Source organism: Clupea harengus, chromosome 15, assembly GCF_900700415.2.
Source record: "Clupea harengus chromosome 15, Ch_v2.0.2, whole genome shotgun sequence".
NCBI classification, from domain to species: domain Eukaryota; kingdom Metazoa; phylum Chordata; class Actinopteri; order Clupeiformes; family Clupeidae; genus Clupea; species Clupea harengus.
In genome coordinates this window covers 18,841,137-18,866,698 of record NC_045166.1, presented here as the reverse complement: position 1 = coordinate 18,866,698, position 25,562 = coordinate 18,841,137, and the positions used below count along the sequence as shown (strand labels likewise).

At 41.3% G+C, this 25,562-nt stretch overlaps 1 protein-coding gene across 2 annotated transcripts; it reads left to right on the top strand.

The window, feature by feature from the left end:
* Window positions 1–14,600: 14,600 nt before the first annotated feature.
* On the top strand, window positions 14,601–25,078 carry si:dkey-12h9.6 (macoilin-1). 2 transcript variants are annotated; one of them, XM_031581168.2, is made up of 11 exons: window positions 14,601–14,998; window positions 17,088–17,229; window positions 17,550–17,676; window positions 18,615–18,738; window positions 19,121–19,302; window positions 20,467–20,980; window positions 21,108–21,266; window positions 21,630–21,800; window positions 22,135–22,261; window positions 23,038–23,212; window positions 23,440–25,078. In XM_031581168.2, the coding sequence occupies exons 1-11, from the start codon at window positions 14,922–14,924 to the stop codon at window positions 23,628–23,630; spliced, it is 1,989 nt and encodes a 662-aa protein (XP_031437028.1). In that variant the 5' UTR covers window positions 14,601–14,921; the 3' UTR covers window positions 23,631–25,078. The 2 variants fall into 2 exon arrangements, with proteins under 2 accessions (XP_031437028.1, XP_031437029.1); XM_031581169.2 differs by having other exon boundaries at window positions 14,603–14,998; window positions 20,470–20,980.
* The last annotated feature ends 484 nt before the right edge of the window (window positions 25,079–25,562 follow it).

Here is a 25,562-nt window from a genome sequence, read left to right as displayed (position 1 = left end):
GTCCTAATTGTAGCTCTCCGTCCATGGCGAATGGATTTGTCCTATCCTCTCGATAAAAGAGTCTCTCCCATTGAAAGAGTAATTGAAACATATAAATACACCTGACTACCCTCAGAACTACTATCACCATTTCTAAGAAAGCCATATCACACATTCTCTTGATAGGAATTTCCATTGAGGTGAAAATATTCTAAATGCTGTTGCTAAATGTCACTACATTAGGCCTTAACTGTGTAAAATTGATAACGTAGTCTGACCTAGTTATTATGTTAGACCTCATGAAATCCATTTAAGCCCAATAAAGTAAACCCTTAGTAGCCTGGAGGGGTTGGAGAGTATGGTCTTTAACCTGAGAAAACCAGATCCAGACAGAAATAACATCAGGGCTGCCCAGAACAGAGAGATGGTTGTGTCTCCCATAGCGCAGATGTGGTCTGGGGAAAGAGACAGAGAGAGGGGCTCCTCAGACAAACACATCCTGATGTCTGGGCCACAGCATGGCGGATGGGCTAGACTCCCATGGAGGGCCAGGCCACCGGGGCCACAGAGACACAGGTGTCTGTGGCCCCGCAGAGGGGCTTTGAGGGCTTTGGGGGGACTACAGAGAGGGGTCACTGGGTCAGACAAGTGGGGTTGGAGGGCATTTAGGGGAGTTGAGAGAGTTTTAGCTGAGTCTTCAGGCACTGGGTAGACCAAAAAGTAGTTGTGTTTGTTTTCTTTAAAACTACTTTTTTACTTTTAGCTGACATTCAGACCAGACCAGACCGGACCAGAGTTCAAATAATATTAGTACGTTTAAAATCTAGAGAGTGAAGCACAAATGCGGCGCATTGACAGGAAATAAGGAAGCAGTAAATAGATGTTTATCGCTTGCGGCAGGTCTGTAAGACAGGGTGTGTTTTCACACATGGGAGTCTACTACAGACCTCTGAGCCTGTTGTTCATTGTCTAAATGCAGGTTATGAGTTGTATTGTGAAACAGAATGTCATTTTCTCCATCAGGAAGGTATTCAACAAGCATCCTGAGGCCCCAGGTACTTCCTGGCACAATTCTCGACAAGTTACTCTGAGAACGAGCGCTGACGGAAGGAAAGACACGTTCCAGAACTTTCTTTGTCCCTGTTGGACAAAGCTGTGTTACTGGATTTAATAAACAACTAAAACAGCCTGTTTTATAACATTTATGTCAACATAAAGAAGGAATGTATGTATGGTATGTTCAATAAAGTTGATTAAATAACTTTAAATAACACTGCATTTCTGTACTCCTTTATGTAGATAAAAAAAAGGTGTCCGTGTGTTAGTATTGGAATCTCTATATCTTCCAATTAGTTTTCATCTAACGCAGATCTGACCACTAAACCATTTTAGGAACATTTACTTTTAAAATAAGGAACAGCCAGACACCGTGATGCTCCGTTGATCAGCTATTTTACTATTTCTGATTGGACAAACGTGAGACAGCCTCGGTTCAACTGGCAGTCAGGATGGATGCTCAGACGATCTGATTGGTGCATTTACAGGAGGCTGGACACCAGGAAGCCACATCTTTGTTGCTGCAGCCCCACTCCTTCTTCAGCTCAGGGCAGTTGCTATACTGGTCCACGTAGGGACAGGGGTTAGCTACAGGTGGAGAGAGGGACAGGGAGGATGTGTTAAAAGGAGGAGGGTAGATTATGTCCACATAGAGACAAGAATAAGTGGCATGTGGTGAGATGTGATGACTGCAGGTAGGTGGGTTGAGATGGGAAGTACATGTGTAGTCAGAGAAAGAGGTAGAGCAAAGACAAGGAGAGCAGATAGATAGACAGATAGAGAAGGACAGAACATGAAACGTGAGGGTGAGAGATGCTGCCACAGCCACAGTGAGGAAGAGAGAGAGCGAGAGAGAGAGAGAGAGACCAGAAAAATTGAGGTTGAGATGCTGTGATAAAAGACATCAATGGTGAGAGAGAAAGGGAGAGAGAGAGGGAGAGGGAGGGAAAGAGAGAGGACAGCAGACAGGGGCACCAAATAGGATGACAGATGTCTGAGAGGAAGATGAATGGACAAGATCCATGTCTCTACAAATGAGACTTACTGCACAGCTTGTTCTCACAGGCTTTTGGACAGTCCCCACAAGAAGGGCCAGCCTTGTAGGGGTGGGTCAGCTGAGAGTTCCCCCTACAGGCCAAGATAAGACATGACACACAATCATATCAAGTTCATATCATATCATATTCAGTTCTTAAGTTCATATATTAAATTATGATTATAATTTGTCTATGATTTGTATATAATCTGATATTCCTATACTTCACACCCCTAACATTTCTTGTGCACATGTACACTCCAATAGATTCTCCAACACTGAACACCCGAGTGAAAACATGCATGAGAATATACTATCTGAGAAATGTAAAGTAAATGATGTGATCAAATATTAATGGAAAACAATGCAGACATTGGAAATGGATTCAGAACTAAATGTTTTAGCATATTCTTCTGATCTGGTCTGTCTAATAATTCGGCACAAAAACCATATGAGACCACCACAACTCCATAAAGCCATATTAATGAGAGTGCACTCACGGTGGGCAGTAATGGCAAACGTAGAAGTACTTATACTTGGAGTTTGGGCAGTGGGCCATGGCACAGGCAATCTGGTTGGACCTGTTCCACACAATCTGAGAGTGGAGAGAAGGGGAGAGAGAAGGCGATGGGAGAGGGAAGGGAAGGCGGGAAGTGAGGTGTTGCTGTGGTGACGGTAGCCATGCAGTCTCTCAGGATGGATGGATCCGCAGGGACTGATTGCAACAGTAGTGGTGACGTATGCTAATAAGGCTCTGAAAAGTTCCCCTTCCTGCTTGATAAGACCCACATAGGTTACATAATGGAGTGTGTGTGTGTCTGTGTCTGTGTGTCTGTGTGTGTGTGTGTGTGTGTGTGTGTGTGTTTGTGTGTGTGTGTGTGTGTGTGTGTGTGTGTGTGTGTGTGTTTGCACCTGTGTGTAATGCCCAACGATGCCTCCGTTAACGGATCCGACACCGTACTTGAAGTCCTTCACCTCATCGTACCAGGACTGGATAGCGTTGCTCCAGGAGTTCTTATAGCTGGCCATGTACAGGTTCTCACCACAACCACTGGCTGTTAGCCCCCGTGAGAGAGGGAAGGACAGGAATGGAGAGAGAGAGAAGTGAGAGAGAAGTGAGAGAGGGGGGAGAGAGAGCAAGAGCAAGACAATGGAGAGAATGGACAGGAATGGCGAGAAAGTGAGAGGGGGAAGGAAAAAGTAGGAAGGTGGAGACATTAATTTAAACAGAGATAGACATCAAATCAGAAAAATAAAGTGGACTGTCCACAATTTCACCAAAGTTCAGCACCAAACAATCTCCATGGGTAAAGCCACATGGTAAATGAATAGAATCGTCTTGGAAACTGACAACACAGATGGTGCAGATTGGTTTTAAAAGGCCGGATCCCTCTTGAGAGAGGGAGGAAGAGATGCATCCCCATCCCTTCCCCTGGGGCGCGGTGACTTCCTCATTCCCAGATAACACAACTAGATTGTCTGATGTGTCTTGCCTCTACACACGCTTAAAGTGAATCATCGTTTTCATTGTTTGGTCGCACTCCCACATATAGTGTTCCTACTGTGTACAAAAACTGGAACGTTACGTGTATTTTTTTTTTTTGTGTGATTATAGATTCACCATTCATTTTTGGTCTGTTTGTATAGTTCTGTAAAAATGTGTTGATACATGTGTCACATCTGAACATGTGCATTTCTATATCCTTGTGTGTGTCTCTGCGTGTGTATGTGTGTGTGTGTGTGTGTGTGTGTGAGTGAGAGAGAGAGAGAGAGAGAGAGAGAGAGAGAGAAAGAAAGAGAGAGAGAATGTATGTGTGTGTGTGTGTATATGTGACAGAGAGAGAGTGTGTGTATGTCTACAATTCTGTGTACGTGTGTGTGTGAGAGAGTGTTGCTTAATGTTTGTGGGTGTGAGAGTGTGTCTGAATGTGTGTGTGTGTATGTATTTGTGTGTGTGTGTGCATGCATCTGTGTGTGTGTGTGTGCATGCAGGTGTGTGTTTCCCATACTGCTGATCTTTCTCTGGCTGGGACTGCTGTGTTTCATGGAGCAGGTTTTGGCCCATCTCTGAGCGTTGGCAGCAGCCTCTGAGTTCCAGCTCTGTGGCAGAGAAAATGTTTTCAAGAGTGTTAATAATTTTCAGAGTGAATCTAGCTGTCACAAAAATACTTCTGGTAAAACAAAAATGCTTCCCAACCAACATTCCTCCCGGAAGTCTTAATAGTCTGAACACGCCAGATTTAGCTAATCAAGCGCAGTTCAGATGCTCGGGCAAGCAATCAGGGGTGCTTGAAGCAAGAATAGACAGAAAATATGACCTCAACAAGCATGCTAAGGCCCCAGATTCTCGAGAAGTTACTCTGAGAACGAGCGCTGGTGGTGGGGAAGACACGTTCCAGAACTTTCCTTGTCCCTACTGAGCTGAGCTCTAATATCTGTTACTTTTGAGTCGGGCAGTTTCCATGTTACCGCACAGCCTCCACTGGTTTGATCCGGTTCTGTTCCATCAGCTCTAACCCTAGGCATCGTGGGAAATAGAACATGCCAGATCGGCGAGGAACCGTGGCATGTGTCACTGCCAGCTGCACCACGCTAAAAGCAACTTTCTCACCTCTTTCCCACAAGCACTGAACAGTGCCAAGTGATCTACTAATACTCAAACCACCTGTCACATGGCCCACCCCCATGCATGAAATGGGCAGGAAGAGAAAAATGACAGAGACATGAAAGATAGAGCGATCAGATCTAGGGGGAGAGGAACGTAGAAAGACATAAATTCACAGTAGAAAAAAAGAGAAAGAGAAGAACGAAAGAAAGAAAGAGAAAAATGAAGGATAAATAGATCAAGGTAGAGGGGGAAAGGAACAGAGAAATACTTCAAATCACAGTAGAAAGAACAAAAGAGAAGAGAAATGATACATAGATCAAGGTAGAGGGGGAGAGGAACAAGGCTCTTAAAAGCTACGGCCTGACGCTGCTAGCGTTACCATCTTGAGCATGTTGCTGGCCGTGGGCCGCACTCCTCTCCTCAGGTCATTGTGTTTGTTGACGATCTCCCTCTGTTCTGCGGACGTGGCTCTGAGCTCAGCTTCTTCAGCATCTCAGCAAAATCGCAAAAAAAAACACACAAACACTCACTACCAAACCATACTACCCTTGATATTGAGTTTACGCAGGATTCTGTATGCTTAATTGGTGAAGAAGATCACGGAATTTTTGTTTTGTGTTTTCCTGCTTTGGCTGCTATGTAGTCTTTGTGCTCATAGAACGTACACTTTACCTAGTTTCGATTTTTGTGCATTTTCAAATCTGAACTCTACATTGTACCCAGAGCTTACAAATGCTTTCTAAATGATCATGATGTATGACATACATGGCACATAACAAAACAGTAATATTAATTCTAATGTCTAACAAAACATCTCATGAATATTCAACACTTGTAGCATAAAAAACACAAATATACCCAGAGGGCTACACATCATAAGAATCTATTAAAACGATGTTAGAGTTAATGCTGCATCTAATGAAATTGTTTATATGAGTGCAATACTATAGTAATGAATGAGGATTAACACTACAAGCAAAAAAACACACCATAAAAAACTTCAAAGATACTCACCAGGCTTCAGGCGTCACAGTTCCATTTCCAGCAGGGAAAAAAGCACAGTAAAGGTCAATGCACCTTAAGACACTTAGTGATCATCCATCAGATAATTCACAGTTTAATATACACTGTTTAATGACAGAATAGAAAACAAAACAGATACGTCATTTTTGTTTAATATCTTTGTCAGAGTGCCAATAGTTTAATGTTCAATACTCTACAAGTAAAAAGGAATGCTATGGAGAATTTGTTTCCCTCGTTAGCTCAGATTAGGTTGGTCTGAGAAGTGGAGTCACGGGAGATTCACTTCTACTGTCGTTAATCTCTAATGCAGATGAGGGCATCCTGATCGAGCCTGTGTTAGAGAATGCAGGTCCAGATTCCTTTTGGTAAACTCACCTGAGCCTCCTCTTCTGCCCAGGTAACGGAGGTGCTCAGGAGCACGAGGAGCAACAAGGAGAAAGTTATCGGTGACATGGCAACAGTCTCTGTGGCACCCAACACACCTGTCCAGTGATATGAGCACATCATGGCAATAAAAGAGAATTCTACAGATGATATATGAAGGCTGACACTTTGCACTAACTATGCTGTAAGTCTTTAACAATGATAATAAAATGTATTTTTTTCTCTTGAAAACCTCTATCTGTTGAGGTGTCATTAGAAAATACATTGTTCATGTAAATGCTGCTCAGGGTGTCTACATGATCTTTGCCGTCGCACTTACAGGAGGCAGGGCACCAGTCAGCAATGTTTTTGTCTGTTGGCTGGAGAGAGAGTAGACACAAAAAAGTGTAAGGCGACGGAAGTGTCGACCAAGCCCTAATTTCTGTCGCCGATGGTTTCAAAAGTGTCGAGAGACTAAGCATACATTGGGCTTAACTCTTTATACAGCAAAGTTCTCAGATCTGTCCTATATATCTGGGCAATGGCAGGTGAGTGTCCCCGCATTCACAGGTGACCACTGTCACACAGCTGAGTCAGCGCATTCTATGGGAAGGTGTGAATGCATGCACATGTTGCCTGTTCATGTGTGTGTATACAAATGTATGTATATAGACTGCATACATTGATATACGTATCAGTTGTTTACCAACTGCCATTGGAGTACGCACCACATGTCCAGATTCCCACTGGTAATGAACATGGAAAGTCCTTGGGCCATTTTATAAATATTTCTTCCTGCTCAACATACAGATTTGAGTTGGTGTGCGGATCTTATTTATCTTTGATGTGTTTGTAGCAACTAAAAATATTACGTCTTGTCAGGTCAGGTGTGTGGTTTTCAAAACTGGTGTGTGTGTGTGTGTGTATATATTTGGCATATGATAAAGTGGTGTTGGAAGCTTTCATATCTTGTGTTTATGTCACACTTCTACATGATGCTTGTGAGTGCACAGATAGCACATAACTCACTTGCAGATGGACACCTGGAGGGCACCTAAAATCACCACCACTAGGCTCTGATGATTTTGTAGTATTAATAGACTCGTGAATGTTTCCACCCTCTTCCTTTTAAGACTAAGACAAAGAAGTACATGAAGATGCTTTATTTCTAAAACCACCTCACCAGATATTTGAATCCAAGGCTGTGTACCTGAGCCGCACACAGAGCTGTACACAAATGAAATGCATTTCCAAACACACTCACCCCTGATCCTGAAGAACATGTAAGAACGGTAATATTCTGGATAGTGATATGAGCACATCATGGCAATACAAGAGAATTCTACAGATGATATATGAAGGCTGACACTTTGCACTAACTATGCTGTAAGTCTTTAACAATGATAATAAAATGTTATTTTTTCTCCTAAAAAACCTCTATCTGTTGTGGTGTCATTAGAAAATACATCGTTCATGTAAATGCTGCTCAGGGTGTCTACATGATCTTGCCGTCGCACTTGCAGGAGGCAGGGCACCAGTCAGCAATGTTTTTGTTACCGCAACCCCAGGCCTTGGCAAACTGGGGACAGTTACCATACTTGTCACTGTACGGGCAGGGGTTGGCTGGAGAGAGAGGAGACACACAAAAAAAAGTGTTAGGCGACGGTTAAAAGTGTCGACCAAGCCCTAATTTCTGCCGGCGATGGTTTCAAAAGTGTCGAGAGACTATGCATAAATTGGGCTTAACTCTTTATACAGCAAAGTTCTCAGATCAACACCAAGAAAAGGTCAATTGAGTTTAGAGATCTGAATTTCCATACTTAATACTATGAGAGGGTCCTGCTTACATGGTGCTGGGTCCATATTTCTTACCTACCACCCCTTGATACATAGTTCAGTCACTTTTTTAATGTATTCTGTTCTTACAGTGAATCCATTGTAACAGTCCACCATATTTCACCATGTTTTTATTTATTCTTGTACATTGACCATGTATGTGTATATTTCATTTAAACAGACTTACTGCATAGGCCTTTGTCACAGGCATCTGGACAGTCACCACAGGGTGGTCCCTCCTTGTATGGGTGAGCATAGCCATTATGTCCAGCAAAGAAAATGTTTCCACTATGAACATCAACAAGGAGTAAGAGAGGACATGACATCAGCATATGCCATGAATGTGCACATTACTTGTGCAGTGAAATGGTAAGTGGGTGGTTGAAAGAGCTTCTCATGTAAGTACATATTAAACATGTTTATAACTTACCATAAACATAACATAACAAAATACAGTAATGAAGGTTTATTCCACATAGCGAAAAGAATTAAGCATATACTTCCTGTTTACTAAGCATGCATTAATATGAAGTTGGGCCAAATCTCACATACATGATCTCACTTTGACAAACTGATTTTAGAATTCAGAAATGTCTCTTGAAGTCAGGTGTGGAGCTAAATACTAAGGACACCTCATATCAATTTATACTACTATACTATACTACTAAAGATTTTATAGAACTAATCTCCTGAAGAGGGCTGAGTAGAGATGGAAGGAGAGGACTCACGCAGGGCAGTAATGGCAGACGTAGAAGTAGGCAAAGCCACTGTCAGGACAATTTGCTACACCACAGCCGAGCTCATTGGATCTGTACCAAACCAGCTGAGGAAGAAGAAGTAAGACAGATGCTCTATGTTTAGTGAACATTCTTTGTTGTTGTTGTACCAGTGAATTTCTGAATTGTAATATTAAATTAAATGACAGACAGAGACTGAAAAGGGTGTGTGTGTGTGTGTGTGTGTACAACAACATAAGTAATCCAGAGCTGCATTCCCCTTGCAATGTCATCGAGGGGTCAGTTCCTGTTTCTTCTGTTTTAGGTGTGACTCAGGTGATGACAGATGAGCTCACCTGTGTGAAGTGGCCAACCGTAGCATTTCCGATGGGACCGTGACCGTATTTGTAGTGCTTGTCCTCATTGAACCAGGCCTGGATGGCTTCATCCCAAGGGAGTGGGGCGCTGGAGAAGAACAGGTTCTCTCCACACCCACTGGCTGCGTACACACACACACACACACACACACACACACACACACACACACACACACACACACACACACACAAATACATACATACATACAAAAGGAATCATCAAAGTATACACACATACACATACATGCACACGCATAAGAGAGAGGTTGGTGAGAAAGAAAGAGAGGAAGGCAAGCTGTGTTGTTTGTGCACACAGACTCTTGTATAGATCAAATCAGTCTTCAGTTTTCTAGTATTACATGTCCTCTCCTTGAAAGAAATGACTTTGCATGTAGTGCATGTATCTGTTTACTGTACGTGTGTGAGTGTGCATGTTTGTTACAGGGAGATAGAGAGGGCGCGAGGGACGAAGAGAAAGTGAGAGAGGGAGAGAGAGAAATATACAGTACTGCTGATTTTTCTCTCGCTGGGAGTGCTGTGTTTCTCTGCACATGTGTCAGCCCATTCTTGAGCGCTGGCTGCAACCTCACTATTCCAACCCTGGGAGAGAGAGAGAGAGAGAGAGAGAGAGAAAGAGAGAGAGGAATTACCATCAGACTGTGTGGGGCAATTACAGGACCAATGTTAATTATTGTTTAACCACCACCACAGAAAAATATATGGATAGTGAGAAGAGTACCTGCACATTTCATATAATGCATAGTGTAAATATGTCAGAACGTATTATATATTTGATATACCAATATGGTATATATACCAGAAATTGCATCAAAGTTACATAGTGGACCTTTCATGAGAGTCGGTGAGTTAGCATCAGTGGCTGTGCGTTACCATTTTCAGCATGTTGCTGGCAGTGGGATTGACCGATCGCCGAAGTTCATTGTGCTTGTTGACAATGTCCTCTTGAACAGCAATGTTGTTTGTGTTGAGCTGAGCATCTAGAAGAAGTGAAAGAAACATGGTAAATACTGAATCCACTGTCCAGTTGGGAAAATATGTGCTCACATAGAGGCATACTTACATGTCTAGAGAGACAGCATCGCCAGGTGAAAGGGAAACAAAAGGGGTAGAAAACAAAAGTAGAATTAGATGACGCATGTCTGGAGTCACACACAGCTATTTCCAGTATGGTATTCACAGATATCCTGTCATAGCTGTGCTCTAAGTGTAAATACTGTAATGGTTTGTACTTTTATAACATGCAATGAATATAAAATGCAAATACAATTCTTGTCTGTTTCCATGGTGAATATCTTCCTGGGCACTAGGTAATAGTCTATGAAATGAAAGGAACCTTTAACTGACCTCTCCCCAGGTGGCAGGCACCTGAAGCAGAGTGATGACAGTCAAAACAAATGTGATAGAGAACATGGCAGCTGTGGTACTGTAAGAAATCAAAGGCAACACATCAGGGAGAGGTCCAATTAATTTCAGTCAATTATATATTGTATATTATTATATATTATATTATGTGATGCTATATTATATTATGTTATAAAAAATATATTGACAGCAAAGTTTAACAAGCACATATGATCTTAGACAACTTCATCATTATAGTCCAGCTGAGGCTATTGAAGAAGAATGCTATTCCTCCAAGTCATCATGGTAACAGTTATGATAACGGAAGTATAGGTCTATACTGGTAAATCGATGAGATCACAGAGCGGTCCAAACCTAACTTCATACAGGAGTCAAGTGTAAGTAACTCATAACTGCATGCGTTAAAAGGTATGAAGATATCAGAGGTATTATTCCTTACCTTCTCCCAGTCGAGGAATGCACAAGGAGAAGGCTGCTGAAGGTCTTGAATTTATACCATTTTCATGAGAGCATTTCAAATAACAGAGGGACCACCTGACCAAGATTTGGTAGCGCTATCATGCCGTGTGTTCCAAGCTAATGCTAATGACTTGAGATAGCACTGATATGAAACCAGATTTACAGATATAGTGTAGATGTCGAGCATTTTTTGGCTTGCACCAGAGCACACACTGCCAAAAGATGGAGTACATCTAAACTACTTTCGTCAGAAGATCATACGTTTGCACCCAAAGGCTTTCATCCCAATACAAAGACAGTTTGGACAAGGCAGACATGCCACCACCAGAAATGATTTGATGAAATCTATGTGTTGTATTTCACATTTTTGTATTTATGATCAAATGTATTTAATGGTTGTGAATGTTTTTGAAATGTTACATCGATCTCTGAATTAATAACCTGATAATTTGATCATTAGTAAAACATGTCTAATCTTTACTCTGGTTGATTTTTGGCAGAGGAGCCATTTCTATTCTGAGAATACTCAGATATGCCACAACATTTAGCCTTATTTCCATATTACTTCTGGAATGATGCTAAATACATAGAGAAAATGCATACAATCATATTGAAGGGAGAGGTCCCCTTCAATTGAAAAGAGCTCAGGACTCCTGTAGGCCGACAGACCTTTTCTCATGTAAGGCAGGTCTAACAACACAGTTGAACACACCTCACCTCCACACCTGGGTATGCCAATGTTACAATTACATCATATTTAGGCTGTGCCCTGCAAATTGCACTAATTCATTGTGGGCTGTTTAGCCAGATGAATTCAGCAACAGAATGATACACTGGTTATACAATAGCTATTATAGTGTTTTTTAGTGGATTTTAGATAGCCTATATCACCTTATTATTTTTACATGAATTACCATGTACTGATATTGCATTACATTAGAGACCAAAAACTATACTTGTTTAACAAGATAGGGAGTGTTTACCCGTGATAAGACTGTTCAGAATGAAAGGTGACCTGACTTGTGACGAAGGTTGTCCTGATCTTGTTTTGCATTATCACAGAGAAGACCATTAATCACTTCTAAGAATTTTACATAATGTAATAAAACACATTTGTGGGCAATCATTGTTACATTTTTTTTAAACAAGGCCTTGGTCAAGGTCAGGGCCCATAATGCACTCTAAGCTTTACAAATAAGATCAGTATTTTTCCACACAAGATCTTCATTGAATATGTGAAATGTCATTGCAAATATGAACTCAGGGACCTTGCTGCACTTTATAAAAACCCAGGCCGCTTCATCAGATCACCACTCTAAAGAATCTTTAGAGGATCTAGCCTGAACTCTGTGATGAAAGGTTCTTTGTGACGTTCTTTTAGGTCTTTAGGTCTATTATCAGTTCTATAGCAAAGAACCCCCTTTTTTATACAAATGTTATCTCTGGATTTCTCAGGACTTTTATTTCAATAAAGGTGTATAGGCTGCTTCTGTGGGTGAAATCTGCATAACCCTTTTCCCTATAAAGCACAGCCTAAAACATAAGAAATATGCAAATTGAGCCAAGGAGTGCTGAAAGCAAACAAAGATTAAAGGTGAAGTCCGCAATTGTAATCCGATACACTCTTTGTCAAATTCAGTTAATTGCTTCTCACGGTCCTCTAGCTGTCCATCCAGTGTGTGCGGACAAAAATATTCTGGTGTTCATACACAGTCCTGGCTCTGTAAATAGGAGACGAACCTAGCCTGGACCAAGCCATAAACAATTACAGCGTTTTAACATGTTACTTCATGGGAAGTTGTGTAATTTCATTGGCTGTTGATCTCAAATATCAACAATCTTTTGACAGAATTACAGACTGGACATTTGAGTTGGACAGGTTGAGCAAGTGAAAACATTTCTGTGCTTCCCATCCTTTTTACAAATCATTGCATGTAACTATATCATTGTTACTACACTGAAAACATTTTTTTTGCACATGAATGAATTGTGTTAAATCAATGCAGGATTTCTTTTTCAATTTACAAGATTTATTTTACGACCTTTATAAAACAGACACCACATGACCAACTAATTCCAATGAAATTGTTAAAGGTCACATGAAATGGGTGCAATAGATTTCTTTGTTTAATCATGTAATTTCAACATAATAGTGGTACGCAGGCCCATACTGAGTGTAATCTTATACAGATTATATTGAAAATATTACAATGTCACACTGCAACTAGATCAATGTACTGCAATGGCACTGCTTTCAGAAATCATTATCGTTATCAATACCGGACATGCTCATAGGGAATACAATATGGCACATTTCAAATCAAAACACTAAGACACATTCCTAAATGGTGTTGGTATCTGAGAAGAATTAACATCAACAAATAATATATATACATATAAAAACATTTGGCAACACTGTTCTGATGGAAATCCATTTAACAGGGAACTGGTGGCAGCAAGGTTCTGCAGAGAACCCGTGTGATCAGTGTTGTAAACTTCCTTCAATGCCTTATGCTTATCTTACATGATTGAATTGGATAAGGTGAACACTGTGTTCAAATGAGTTGGTCCAACAAAATAATTCATGTTTTAAAGAGAAACAAGACTAGTTTGTGTAATTCAAATGCAATGTGGTTCAGCAAATTTGATAACCCATCTTTTACCTTTTTTCAACATACGTGGACTGATTTCTGAGAGAAGAAAAGGGCAAGCATTCAGCTCTCTTACTGTGTATAACACCACACATATATAACTTAAATAATATGCAAATAAAATCACCTAACTATAGTACATACAAAATGATTCAAAGATTAAACAGAATGATTCAGGAAGTATAGGTTGTAACTACATGACCACGTAAACTATTATACTGGCAAAAAATGTCATGTCATGTCATGTCATGTCACAAACTGCAAATATGATTCTTAGTGATGTGGTTCCACCTTCAATTTACCTGGCACAAAATTACAACAGTTACAAGTGTAGGCCTACGTGTGTGAACTCAAAACACTTCAGCTGTGAAACATTATTTGATGGCTTATCTACAGCTAGCAGTGAGGGGTGTATCTGATGTCACCAAGCACTTAACAAGTACTCAATTGAAACCTATCTGAAACCAAAGCTTTGACTTGAATGTACTCTTGAGAGATCTAAGATTATTGTAGCCTACCGCTGCCTGATAAGGATGTGTGTAATTTCACCGCTGGCAGCATACCCACACTGAAGCACCTTGTGGCTAAAATCGTCTATTTAGTAGAGTAACAGAGAGAACCTGTTAAATCATTTGCCTTGCTTCCACTCTCTGAGACGGGGGTCATTCAGTCCGAAACTTAATTCAGTTTGCAATGTTGGTGTTTGCACTGATAGCAGGATAACGAGGACCTCTGTGGGAGGATTTGGGATGTTGCACTTGTCGTACCAGAGCCATCACTCATTGCTTTACCTCTCATTGGGTTGGCCACGACAGTAGGGGTAGGTTAAATTAGTCTGCTTAAATGTGGCAACCAAATAATTGCTAAAAACAATGGATGCTTACAGAAGGCCAGGCATATGGAAGAACTACACACTTTTCTGAGACCAGTCCAATAAAAGCAATAGCCTATTGCACAGCACCTCGCGCCCGAAATCTCCCATTCTGTTCGCTTCCACAGGGCAAAATCCGAATGGCATGGATGCTGCAAAGTTCCCAATGCCAACAGGTGATTTAGGGATAATTTTAGTGACATTTAGAGGAGGAGAGGTGTTGCCTCACTTCATGTTTTCGTGAAGTTGTAACTCTGGGAAGCCAATTGGATTGACAGACCGCGTGTGGGAAGAGCATCGTGTGAGAGAGGTGTTACATAATGTAACCTATAGACGCTCGGTAGGTGCGCGCTTTCAACTCGCTATGCTGTGAGGTCCTTGTCGCGCATGCGCAGTACAGCTTACGAGCTGTACTTTCATTCATACACAAAGAGACGCCAAAATATCAGGTTGTTGTCGCCCCTATAGGGCCATCTGTGACCACTATTTATTTTTTTCATAACGCGGTCACCTCTTGTTTACGGACGCTTACGGTGCAAAGGGAGAACAAGCCATAGCATACTATGAAGAAACGCTGCGCAGACGCCACCAAGCTTCGGAAAATGAAAAAGCTCAAAATGACAGAAAGGATATCGGAAAGGTAAAGAGGGTGACGCATCCCCGGATGCCGTTGCTTTTGTTGTTGCTGGCTTTGTGTAATGCCCTTCTTTCTTACTCTCACCTGGGAGGCTATGTATATAATCACGATTTAGCCTACTTTCCAGGTCGTATGGAGCGTATTTAGCTTTGAATGATAGGCAATAGGTATAATTATGTATGCAAACTATTGCCCACAGAGCTGTAAAGACGGCTACATTGTGTCTAACTCGAAATTAATCGTTCCAAAGTGATCAGTTCATCAAAAGCAGTAAATTCTGTAGATCGATTGGGTTCCTATTAGCTGTTTGACGCTCCACAATGCTGATATTGTAAAGACATAGTCTTTGTAAAACGCTGTGTTATATAATTTGATATTTTATGATTACTATTTTTAGTAGTAGAAATTATTATTATTGTTATTATTATATGGCCTTTTACACTAATCGTGTGTAGATCCATAACCTACAGTAGACTGGCATTTACTAATAGCCTGCTGATAGCAGCCCTCAGACAGCTTGTCTAGACCACAAGACAATTTGATTGTTTGGAGCTGTGTAACAAAGCAAAGTCTACTGGGACGATAAGTTGCACAGATTTATTTGCAATAGCCTTAAGCCTACTTTCAGATGTTTTCACAAAGCAATCATTTACTGAATCGCTTAAATAACACGTATGCGATGGAGCAAATGGTTATGCAATGTTATTACAGGGTGGCTAAATAAACTCAGGTTGCAGTGGTGTCGTTTTTATAAGCCTATATATATTGTTCACAACAACGTAGGCCTAATTTTCTTGCTGGCCTTACGGGTATATTTTAAACATGACCGTTCCATCATTCATTTGCTCCGAAATAGCTGTAATACATTACCATGCAATGATTCTGTTATGCTGTGGTACTGAGGAGCGGATGAAAGTTGTCATGGTTACCAAACAAAAAAAAACAGCCGATGCAATAATATGGAGGAAAGAAGGACACAGAGATAGATGGGGATACAGAGAGACAGAGAGAACAAAGGCTACTTAGAACAAAAGGAGCGAAATTTATAGATCTGGAAAGAGACATTTAACAGACAACCTCCAGGGCACAAAAAAGATTCATCCACTGATGACAGTATAAAGTCAATTGATAATTCAGTGTGGAACATTTTATGCAAAAACGCGTGTTTTATTAATGTTATCTTCGAATTCTTGGGTTTAAATTCCAAAACTTCATCCTTGTGTGTAGGCTCATAACTGTGTAGTCTAGTGAATAGCCGTCATGAATCTTTTAAGATTCTATATTTAGTAATTGTTGTCAAAAGATGTCCTCGACTTACAACAATGATGTCATTCTGTAGGCATGACAATGGTCCCCAGCATCATATGCATCCTCCCCTTCTGTTGTTTACATTTGCCAGGCATCGAAACATATAAACAAATGCATACAAATACCTGCAAGACACAATAGAAATACACATACTGCAACACCATTGTAATGATCCTTTTCAGTATTTCTGTAGAATTATACTATTATGGTACGTCCAGGAATATTTCTATTTTGACTACGAAAACGAATCTATATATTTCACCTTTAAATAAAGACATAAGCATAGGCTATATTATTTGCTTTTACTATGGGACATTTTCCTTCTACCGACTGTTTTATTTAATTTGCTTTTTCTTTTGTTCACTTGCTGTTTTGCTCAGCGCTGCAGTTTAAGTTGCAATATATATTTTTCGTAATATAACATTTATTCTCTGACATGATAATGATGTAATTCTGAAGGCATGTTCAAAAGACAGTGTTGCACAATATCCCTGTGCATTGCATGCATCATCTGTCCTGCAGGGCCTTTATTGCCTTTGTTTACATTCCTCTGACTCATCAACAGAAGAGACAAAGAAGCAGGCTGTACGGAAGCCTCATGAATATTGTAAAACATTTGAATTAAATTTTTCCTTCAGAATGACATAAATTATGGCTGGTTTTGACGTATTTATATTGTTAACAATAATAATTACATATTGTTTCTTTAAATGGTCGTTGAAGGCCTAACTGTAAAACCCACGGTCCGCCACTGGTCAAACTCACCGGAAATTTTCCTCCACAGTGCTTACACAGTCCTGAAGTTCATGATAGTATGGACACTGGTGTTGTTAGCAGACTTTCTGTTGGAGTTCCGCTTGGAGTACCTGTGGCCATGCTGGCTATTCTTTGGTAGTGTTTACACCACCTTCCACTGCCACGGGCTGGTAAGGACAGTCCCTTCATGCCTAGATCAATAACTCACTGTGCTAGCAATAATATGATTCATATATATAATATAATATGATTTCATTTAGTCAGTGTTCTTAATGATCATCATCAATCAGTGCATAAATGTATCTATATTAGGCTGTATATGTTATTATTAGCTTACCAGTTGAAACATGGTCTAAATTTGATCAGTCAACCACTGCTTGCTATTTAAAGGAACTTATTTTAGCAGCTGATTCATTGGAACAGTAGCGTGCTGTACATTGCCATGCAGTAGGTTACACATTGTAACCTTTTTTGGTTTCTTTTTTTCTAGGTTATTTGCGTGGTGTTTGTGTGTGCAGCCTTCACCCTTGATGTCTTCTGCTTCATTTTTGTACCTCTGCACTGGCTGTTCTTGGCAGCTAGCACCTATGTCCTATTTAACTACATCTGGCACACAGGTAAGGTTGAATGTTTGTGTTTCTTTTACCAGCTTGACTAATGTTTATGGGCAATGCAAATTTAAATAATGTCCTGAAGATGCCACAAAAATGTCCCTATAATACTTATAATTAGCCACAGTTGATGTTATTGGGCTACAGACAGCGCATGTTGTACTGTGTGGGAGGGCCTTTCCGTATCCCGAGTAGAGCATGCGGCGCATGTTGTAGCTGTCGCCAGCCAGTTGGACACTGTTGTTGTATACTACTTGATATCTTTGTGTAATTAAAATTCTCACGCACCATGTCAGCCAACCATACCTCAACAAAACTAAACGTACACAAAATTCCCAAATACCGTGACGGGCAGCCTCTCCCTCTTCATCTCCTTCTATATCATATTGTGCCCACACATTAATACTGATAAAGTCTCCATATTACCTACTGTTAATTGGTGACCTAAATTTATCTCTTCATCTGTTTATCATTTTGATGTTTACTACCCAGATTTTCTCTCTTTATAGCGTGACCTTTGCCTACATGCAGATGGCTGTGAAAACATTGTTCCTTATCACTATAACCATTAAATACATATACGCATATTAGGCAGTCAAGCTCGGGTCAGTCGAGATGACTCCCCCCCACCCCTTATGAGCCGAGGTTCTGCTCAAGGTTTCTCCCTGTTAAGAGGAAGTTTTTCCTTGCCCCTGTCGCAGTTCAGGCCTTGGGCTCTGTAAAGCACCTTGTGACAACTTTATTGGTTTGCCGCGATATAAATAAAATTGAACTGAATTGAATATGATAATCAGTTCAATTGGTATTTCCCAATCTGAGTTGCCATAGTTATTTTAACTGATATTCCTGAGATTGTCACCCATGTGTGCATGGTGAGGATGTGTTGTTGTTAATCATTGTAGCGAACGATAACAATAACAAACCAACCATTTTGTGTGTCTCAGAGAAGGGCATCTGCATGTCCACGGCGTCTCTGTGGATCCTGCTGGTCTACACAGAGGCTTCGCTTCGGCTCAAAGACCAGAAAAACTCCCACGCTAATTTATCTCACATCTTTGCCGCGCACTGGTAGGTTGGGATCAGCACACACTGCTGCCCCCCCACCCCCACCCCACCCCACCCCCACCCCCTTTCATTTCTCCCCACTGCTCAGGGCTTTCTGTAACACAGACGCTCAGACCACGAGAATTAGTGTTGAGTTTTCACAGTACTAATGAGAGGATTCATTGCTGTGGTAGAAGGGTCTCTCACTTTTAATGTCTACATACATAATGCTAACAAAAGGATTGAGTCTGTGTGTTACGGATGCAACACGAGTAATATCCTAACATACAAAATAAGAATTTGAAATCAGTTTAATTCTATTTTATTTTTTGTCTGATACACTTTGGATGCTAACGTGAGTCATATTGTCATTAAAATGACGTGTAAAATGATTTCCCCTTTTCAGTATTGGCTATCCAGTGGTCTACCTGGGCTTCGATGTGACTTGCTATTTCACGGGTATCTTCAAGCTGCGCACCCAAAAAACAGTGCAGAACAATAATGACTTCCACATGCACCTCCTGGAAGAGTCCCTACCACCTCCTGGCCTGCTCCTCTACCCTAAGTGTGCATCTGAGACCAGAGAAAGTAAGGAGATAATGGAGCTGTATTGTAGAGTCACACAGTGTAGCAGTTTGGATATTTTAAACTGTTTGTTGATCGGATTGCGTCAATTAAAACACATTACATGGTATTTCAGTTAGCCTTTCTGTACACATTCTCTCAGTTTATGGACCTAAAAGCCAGAAGACAAGGAACTATGGACAGATAATGATTACGTTTGCTTTTATAGTAAGGTTTTGTTGATGTATGTTGGAATGAGAGAGCAGGTTTCTAATGCAAAAAGCTTCAAAAAGCTGTTGCAATGTTGCCATTACTGGTGTTCTTTGGCTCAACTGGAGCTTTGCTTTATGACCTGGCTCCTAACTGTTAAAACGTCTACAGAAGGCCTACACACGTATTCCCACAGGGACCCCTTATACTGTGTCAGAGTCTTGGCTGTCCGAGAGCCTTGACCGAGTGACACAGGGGCAGACTGCCTGCAGTACTGGCCCCTCACCTCTCAAGTAGTCTTATAATTATTAACTGACATGCTGTGTTACTCTTTTTAATATGTCTTAAAACAGTTTTTCAGTGCTTTGCAATTCAATTTGTGTTTTAAAGTAACTCTATGCAACAATTTGACACTTTTGAGGTATTGTTTTATAGGCAACTAGTTTTGGTACCATCCTCAAATTCATTTTGATAGCATATGGTCATGTGAAGGACAGATAAACACCTGTGTCTTCCCCACTAGCCATCCAGGATATGCCCTATGTAGTTCTGTGTACCGAGCTGGAATACCCTGAAAAAATGGAAGAAAAACTTTCACACGCATGACATTGCCAGCTATACTGCCAAAAGACACCAGTTAGTGTGTTGGCAAGCTTCTATTAGTGTCAGCTGGGCTGTTGGTGGTGTTTGCAAGGTTTTTTAATGCATTTTAGGTAGTTAGCTTACTCGTTTTGGAACACAACTCTGTATTGCTGCTTTAAGCTTGTGTTTGTATTACTTTTATTGTGGTCTATTTCTTTAGTTTTGTGTAATATGGCCCTTTTGATGCACTGATTTTATGTTCTTACAAATTTCCTCTGGTATACTGTACATCTTTTGATTCAAACATTGTTTTATTGTTCCTACTGTCTGTGTATTGTGTACGAATGGCATTGCTGTTCCGATATAAGAATAATTTCTCTGTTATTTCTGAATCAGCAGATGTTAAGTGGAGGCCCAAAGTGGAGTCGGTACAATATCAGTGTCAGACTGAAGCCCCTGCATCAGACGAGAGTTTGACAGGAGACTACCTGCAGATCCCACAGGGAGAGGGGAGGACAGAGGGAAACCCGGAGGAGGTTCACCCCAGAGATCTGAACTCAGTCCCCACAGGGGTTAAGTCACGCGGCAACGACACCCGTGACCCTTGTCACCCCAGCGACTCTCGTGAACCCCGGAACTCCCTCTCAGGTGGGGCACCAGCACCCGAGCCCTCAGGACCCTCCCAGCGACTACCTCAGGAAGAGCATGGGCCCAAGACGACCAGCAAAGCCTCCAAGAGCTCCCCACCCAAAGCGCATAAGGCACCTGTCACAGTGGCACCATCTGGTGGAAAGACAGAGAAAAGGCAGAAGAACGCTGCCAAAACAGTCAGCCCAAACAGGGATTCAGCTGAGAAGGGAAACACAACCCCTACAGCACCCCCAAACCATCATGCAGAACAGATCACAAAGTAATCAAACGTCAATCATCAAACGTCATTCCTTATGAGTCATCTATCTATCTGTTTATCTATCTATCTATCTATCTATTTATCTATATCCTTTTTTTCTTACCAATCACTCGGCCCGACCCCTCAGGCTGGAGCAGGAGTTGCGGCGTCTGAAAGGGGAGCTTCAGGCGAGCCAGCAGACGGAGCAGGAGCTGCGCAGTCATGTCTGCAACCTGACCAACAGCGAGCGCAGCCTGAGGCCCGAGGTCTCCGTGCTGCGGCACACCAACGAGCTGCTGCAGAGCAAGTAAGTGAGCCCCCACAGCGTCTCTGAGCCTGATGAAGGTTCAGAGGTCATTTTTTACGACTGTGAAAAACTATCATGCTTCTCAAAAGTCTGGTGAAGGTCCTGGTGAAAGCTGTTATGCTTCAGAAAGTTTTTTTCTTTTTGTGTAGAAATAACATTATTATCACCATAAGTCGGATTGACTTGTTTGAATGATCAGATAGATCCTGCTGCTAAATTAGCATTTAATTTCTAGTGTCGCTTGTTTGTTTTTCAAATAGAGCAAACAATTGTACCCAATTCTCCCATGCATGTGAAAATAAATAATTTCCATACTTAAAGAGTGGTGTTAATGTGTGTATGTGCGTGTGTATTATCTCGTAGAATCCTGTGCTTGACCAAGACCAAGCAGAGGGACAAGCAGACCAGCGCAGTGCTGGAGAAGAAGGCCAGAGCTGAGACAGAGGCGCGAGTGACTCTGGAGAAACAGTTGGCAGAACTGCAGGCACAGAAGCTGGACGAGGCTGCCATATTGCTTCGAGGTGCACCAAACAGGTGTGGTATAAGCTATGATATTTTACTTGTTTGAACAATAGTTCGGCCTGATCCTTTAAGAGGAAAATACAAATCGAAAGATATGAACTAGCCTATCTGGCATGGCATGGACCTTATATTCAGCTGTCATCTAATTTTGCAGCCTTTATTTTCTCTCTCATTTTCTTACCATTAAACAAGATTTTTGAGGGCAATGTAATCTTTATTTATCTGTGTGCAGGGCAAAAGACCCCAACCTCCCTCCCCTCACCCCCGTCATAACCCCCCCCCCCCCCCCCCCCCCCCGCTCCCCTCTGTCTACTCACCCCTATGCTTTATTCTCTCTGTCTACTAGGCAGGAGCAAACAGAGACGCTAATGTTGAGGAAAAAAGTGAAAGATCTAGAGGCAGAGTACAAGCAACTGCAGATGGAGTGTCAAGGCAAAGAGGGTCAAGTGCTAGCACTAGAGAAAGAAGTGGAGGTAAAACGCAAACCCTAAAAGAAGCCAGTGCCCAGTATGCCGTGCTGTTGTGTACTGGTGTCGGTGTATGTCCGTGTCAGAACCATTTGCTCGAAGTGTATGGTGGCATTGGGCAGTCCGTTTGGATGTCGTGGTGAATCCATTTGTCTCTGGATGTCGTGATGAACACGTTTGTTGTCTGTGGTGCCAGCATTCAGTCTGTTGCCTGTTTGGTGTTTGTCGAGATTTGAAGCAGTGCTGAAATTGATGTTCAGTCTGTTGTCATTTGGGGTTATTATGATGTTCAGTCTTGTTACTGCTGTGCTGTGTGTTTTTTCCATTTATGGTCACTGTTGTCTTCTTGGTTATGTTTTTTATTTTACTTTCACAATGGAAATATCAAAAATCTTAAAATACGAGCCAAACCATTCACAAAACAGTACAGCTTCACAAAGTTAAGGTGTTGCTCTTTTGTCCTGTTTCCAAAAAACCTCAATAGCATGAAAACGGTCTTTGAATTAATCTGACAACCACTATGGCTTTCACTGTTTCTTGAATGGCTGGCTGTGCAAGTTAATTTGCTGTTATAGCTGAGGCAAATTCAGCTATTCTACTCTTTCCAGTTAAGAGCTCAAATGAACATAGCAGTTCAGTTGATAGCAGAAGATATCACTGCATGTGCCTCAACCAGGGTTGAGAGATGTTGTAAAAACATGTGCCTACCTTATGTTTTTATAAACTCTTTCCTGTATTCTCTCTGTGTTCATCTACGTCCCTGCCCCTGGTCTCCCCTGCAGTCGTTACAGAAGTACAGGAGTGTAGAGACGGAGATGGACACGTTGCTGTCAGCCCTCTCCTCTCTGCAGGATAAGGCACAGCATCTGGAATACAACCTGAGCGCAGAAACACGCATCAAGCTGGACCTCTTCTCTGCACTAGGAGACGCCCGCAGACAGTTGGAGATAGCTCAAGGTTCGTCCATGTCCCCTTCTCTCTCTCTCATCTACATTGGCAGGTAGAAATGGCAATGGCAGATAGTCAAAAGTCTCTATGAGGCCTGTTAACCCTGACATAGTACATTCTAATGATTGTAATAAAAAATGATATTTATTTAATACTTATGTATCCAGTCTAATGCATCCTAGTGACTACAGAAAAAGTACATTAGATTCTTAAATGTTGACCCCAACCCCCTGTAGGTAAACTCCGTAAACAGGATCAGGAGATTCGTGAGATGAAGCAGAGGATCGCAGAGGTGATGGCTGTGTCCCCAGCCGTGTCCTACGTAGCCCCTCGCCCTGCTGTCCCCCAGTATTTTACCAAGTTCCTCAACAGCGAGCGCTACGTGCTAAACCCACGGGCTCTCATGTACCAGTGTCTCAAGAAGTGAGAGACCACTCCATACTACCCCGAGGCCTTTGGTTTTCCTGTCTGCAAAAACTCTCATAAAAAACCTTAAAGACTGATAAAGTGTTTACTGTTTACCTGACCAGGAATGAGGTGCCAAATGCCATTTTGGCCTGAAATATGTGGATCCGTCTTGATCCAAACCTCACCTAAGGGTCTAGCTGTTATTTTGCAGCTCAGGACAGCCGCACTGAACCTTTGGGCCTAAACCAAATGGGCCTCTTGTACCAAACTGCTGGTTGAAAACATACTGTGGACTTGAAAGATACTAAACATTCTTAATACTTCCTTGGCAGAAGAAAGGAAATATGGACTCCATTGTGGGGGAGTGAAACAAACAGTGAAGCAAGTGAATATCTAAATTGTTTCCTCTGAAGCCATAGTGCTGCCCTTGTGAGAAAGAACTTCATGGTGCTCAGCCATTATCCATAACCAACTGTCAACAAAAAGCAAGAAATGCTGACCGATCTTAACACTGACAGTATGTACTTTAATGCAGTTAATGTCATATTGTCACTTCTAGTATATAGAAAATGGTAGTGTACAAAATGCCATTAAGCAAAGAACCTAAGGAAAAAACACCACCAAACAGGACTCTTTTCCCCGGGCAAAAGTTAAGGAAGGTGCTCTATAACATTATAGATCAAAGGGGTGATGCAGAACCAAATTCCAGGGAGTGAACTAATATTTTGAATTAGCTTGTCAGTGAGGAGCTAATCTAACAGCAGGACACGGTCAAGTAATGTTAAAACCAACTTGTTTGCACTGCTGAACTGAGGTAAGTTTTAAATGCCACAGCAGAGGTATTGTGTGAGGATAATTTATGGGGCCCAGGGTTGGACTGGGCCACTAGAACATCTCAGTGACCATGTATACTTTACTGGGAGATTTCAGAGGATGATAAAAAATGTTTAATATCTCTTCTCAGACAAGTTTGAGATACTTTGTGCACTCACACTGCCTGTACTTTTTTTGTGCCTATTCTTGATAACGTACAATAATTACAGCCCCAGAATTTCATGTAATACAGTGAAGTGTTTTGATTGAAGTGCTCTGTGCCGTTTTGTAGTCTTTTCTATTCATGCACTGTAATTGAAGGTACACATCTATTTGTTTATAGAAAATCTTTTCTGATGTGCCCAAGTCTCTTTTTTCTAAGAACCTCATTTGTTTCTAGTGTTTCCAGGGTGTTTTCTACGAGAACAGTATTTTTAGCCTTGGTGTATATTTCTCAAAAAGGAATAATTGAATATTGATTTAATTTTATAAGTCTTTTTGTGTGTTGTCAGCATGAAAATTTGTGTAACCTTACAAAAGGTTCGGAGAAAATACATTTGTGATCTAATGTTTGCAGTAAATTAAACATTAGAACAAGGGCTCTTGCTTTTCTCTCAGACATTTCTGAATTAAATAAAAGGTATTTGGATTCTACGGCAGCTGTTCACCATTTGCTTTCATTTATCCAAGTAACAGGTGCAGTCTACAGAAAAACAGAATACCGTGTAACAGTGGCTTCAACTGAGGATTTGCAGACAATTTGCCCTGTTTTTAGACCATTATGATGCCAATCAAAAATGATTGGACTAATATACCAAATAAATGTTCTTTTAATACAGTTCTAAATTAAATGTTAATAACAACATACTTGACAAGATGTCTCACTACTCTGCTGTAGGCCTGTCCAAACTACCACTTGTATATCAGCACAACACCTGTGCGAAACACCTACAGCTTCCACCTTCTGTTTTGGAATGATGTGCATACTACTGCATAGCTCCACCTTGTTACTTCTCAATGGATTATCCCAAAGGTTCTCAATTCCACTCTGGGCCCCTTCCCGTTTTGCACATTTCCTGTTCTGTCTTCTGCAACCTGAGCAAAGTCATTAGGGGGCACACTTGATTAGCTGCACACA

What these genes read in the sequence shown, in the direction of transcription:
- si:dkey-12h9.6 (XM_031581168.2), top strand. Translation starts at nt 14,922, where the DNA reads ATGAAGAAACGCTGCGCAGACGCCACCAAGCTTCGGAAAATGAAAAAG. An exon ending in AACGAGCTGCTGCAGAGCAA is followed by an intron (nt 21,267 to 21,629) that starts GTAAGTGAGCCC and finishes ATTATCTCGTAG; the next exon opens with AATCCTGTGCTTGACCAAGA. An exon ending in ACAGTTGGAGATAGCTCAAG is followed by an intron (nt 23,213 to 23,439) that starts GTTCGTCCATGT and finishes AACCCCCTGTAG; the next exon opens with GTAAACTCCGTAAACAGGAT.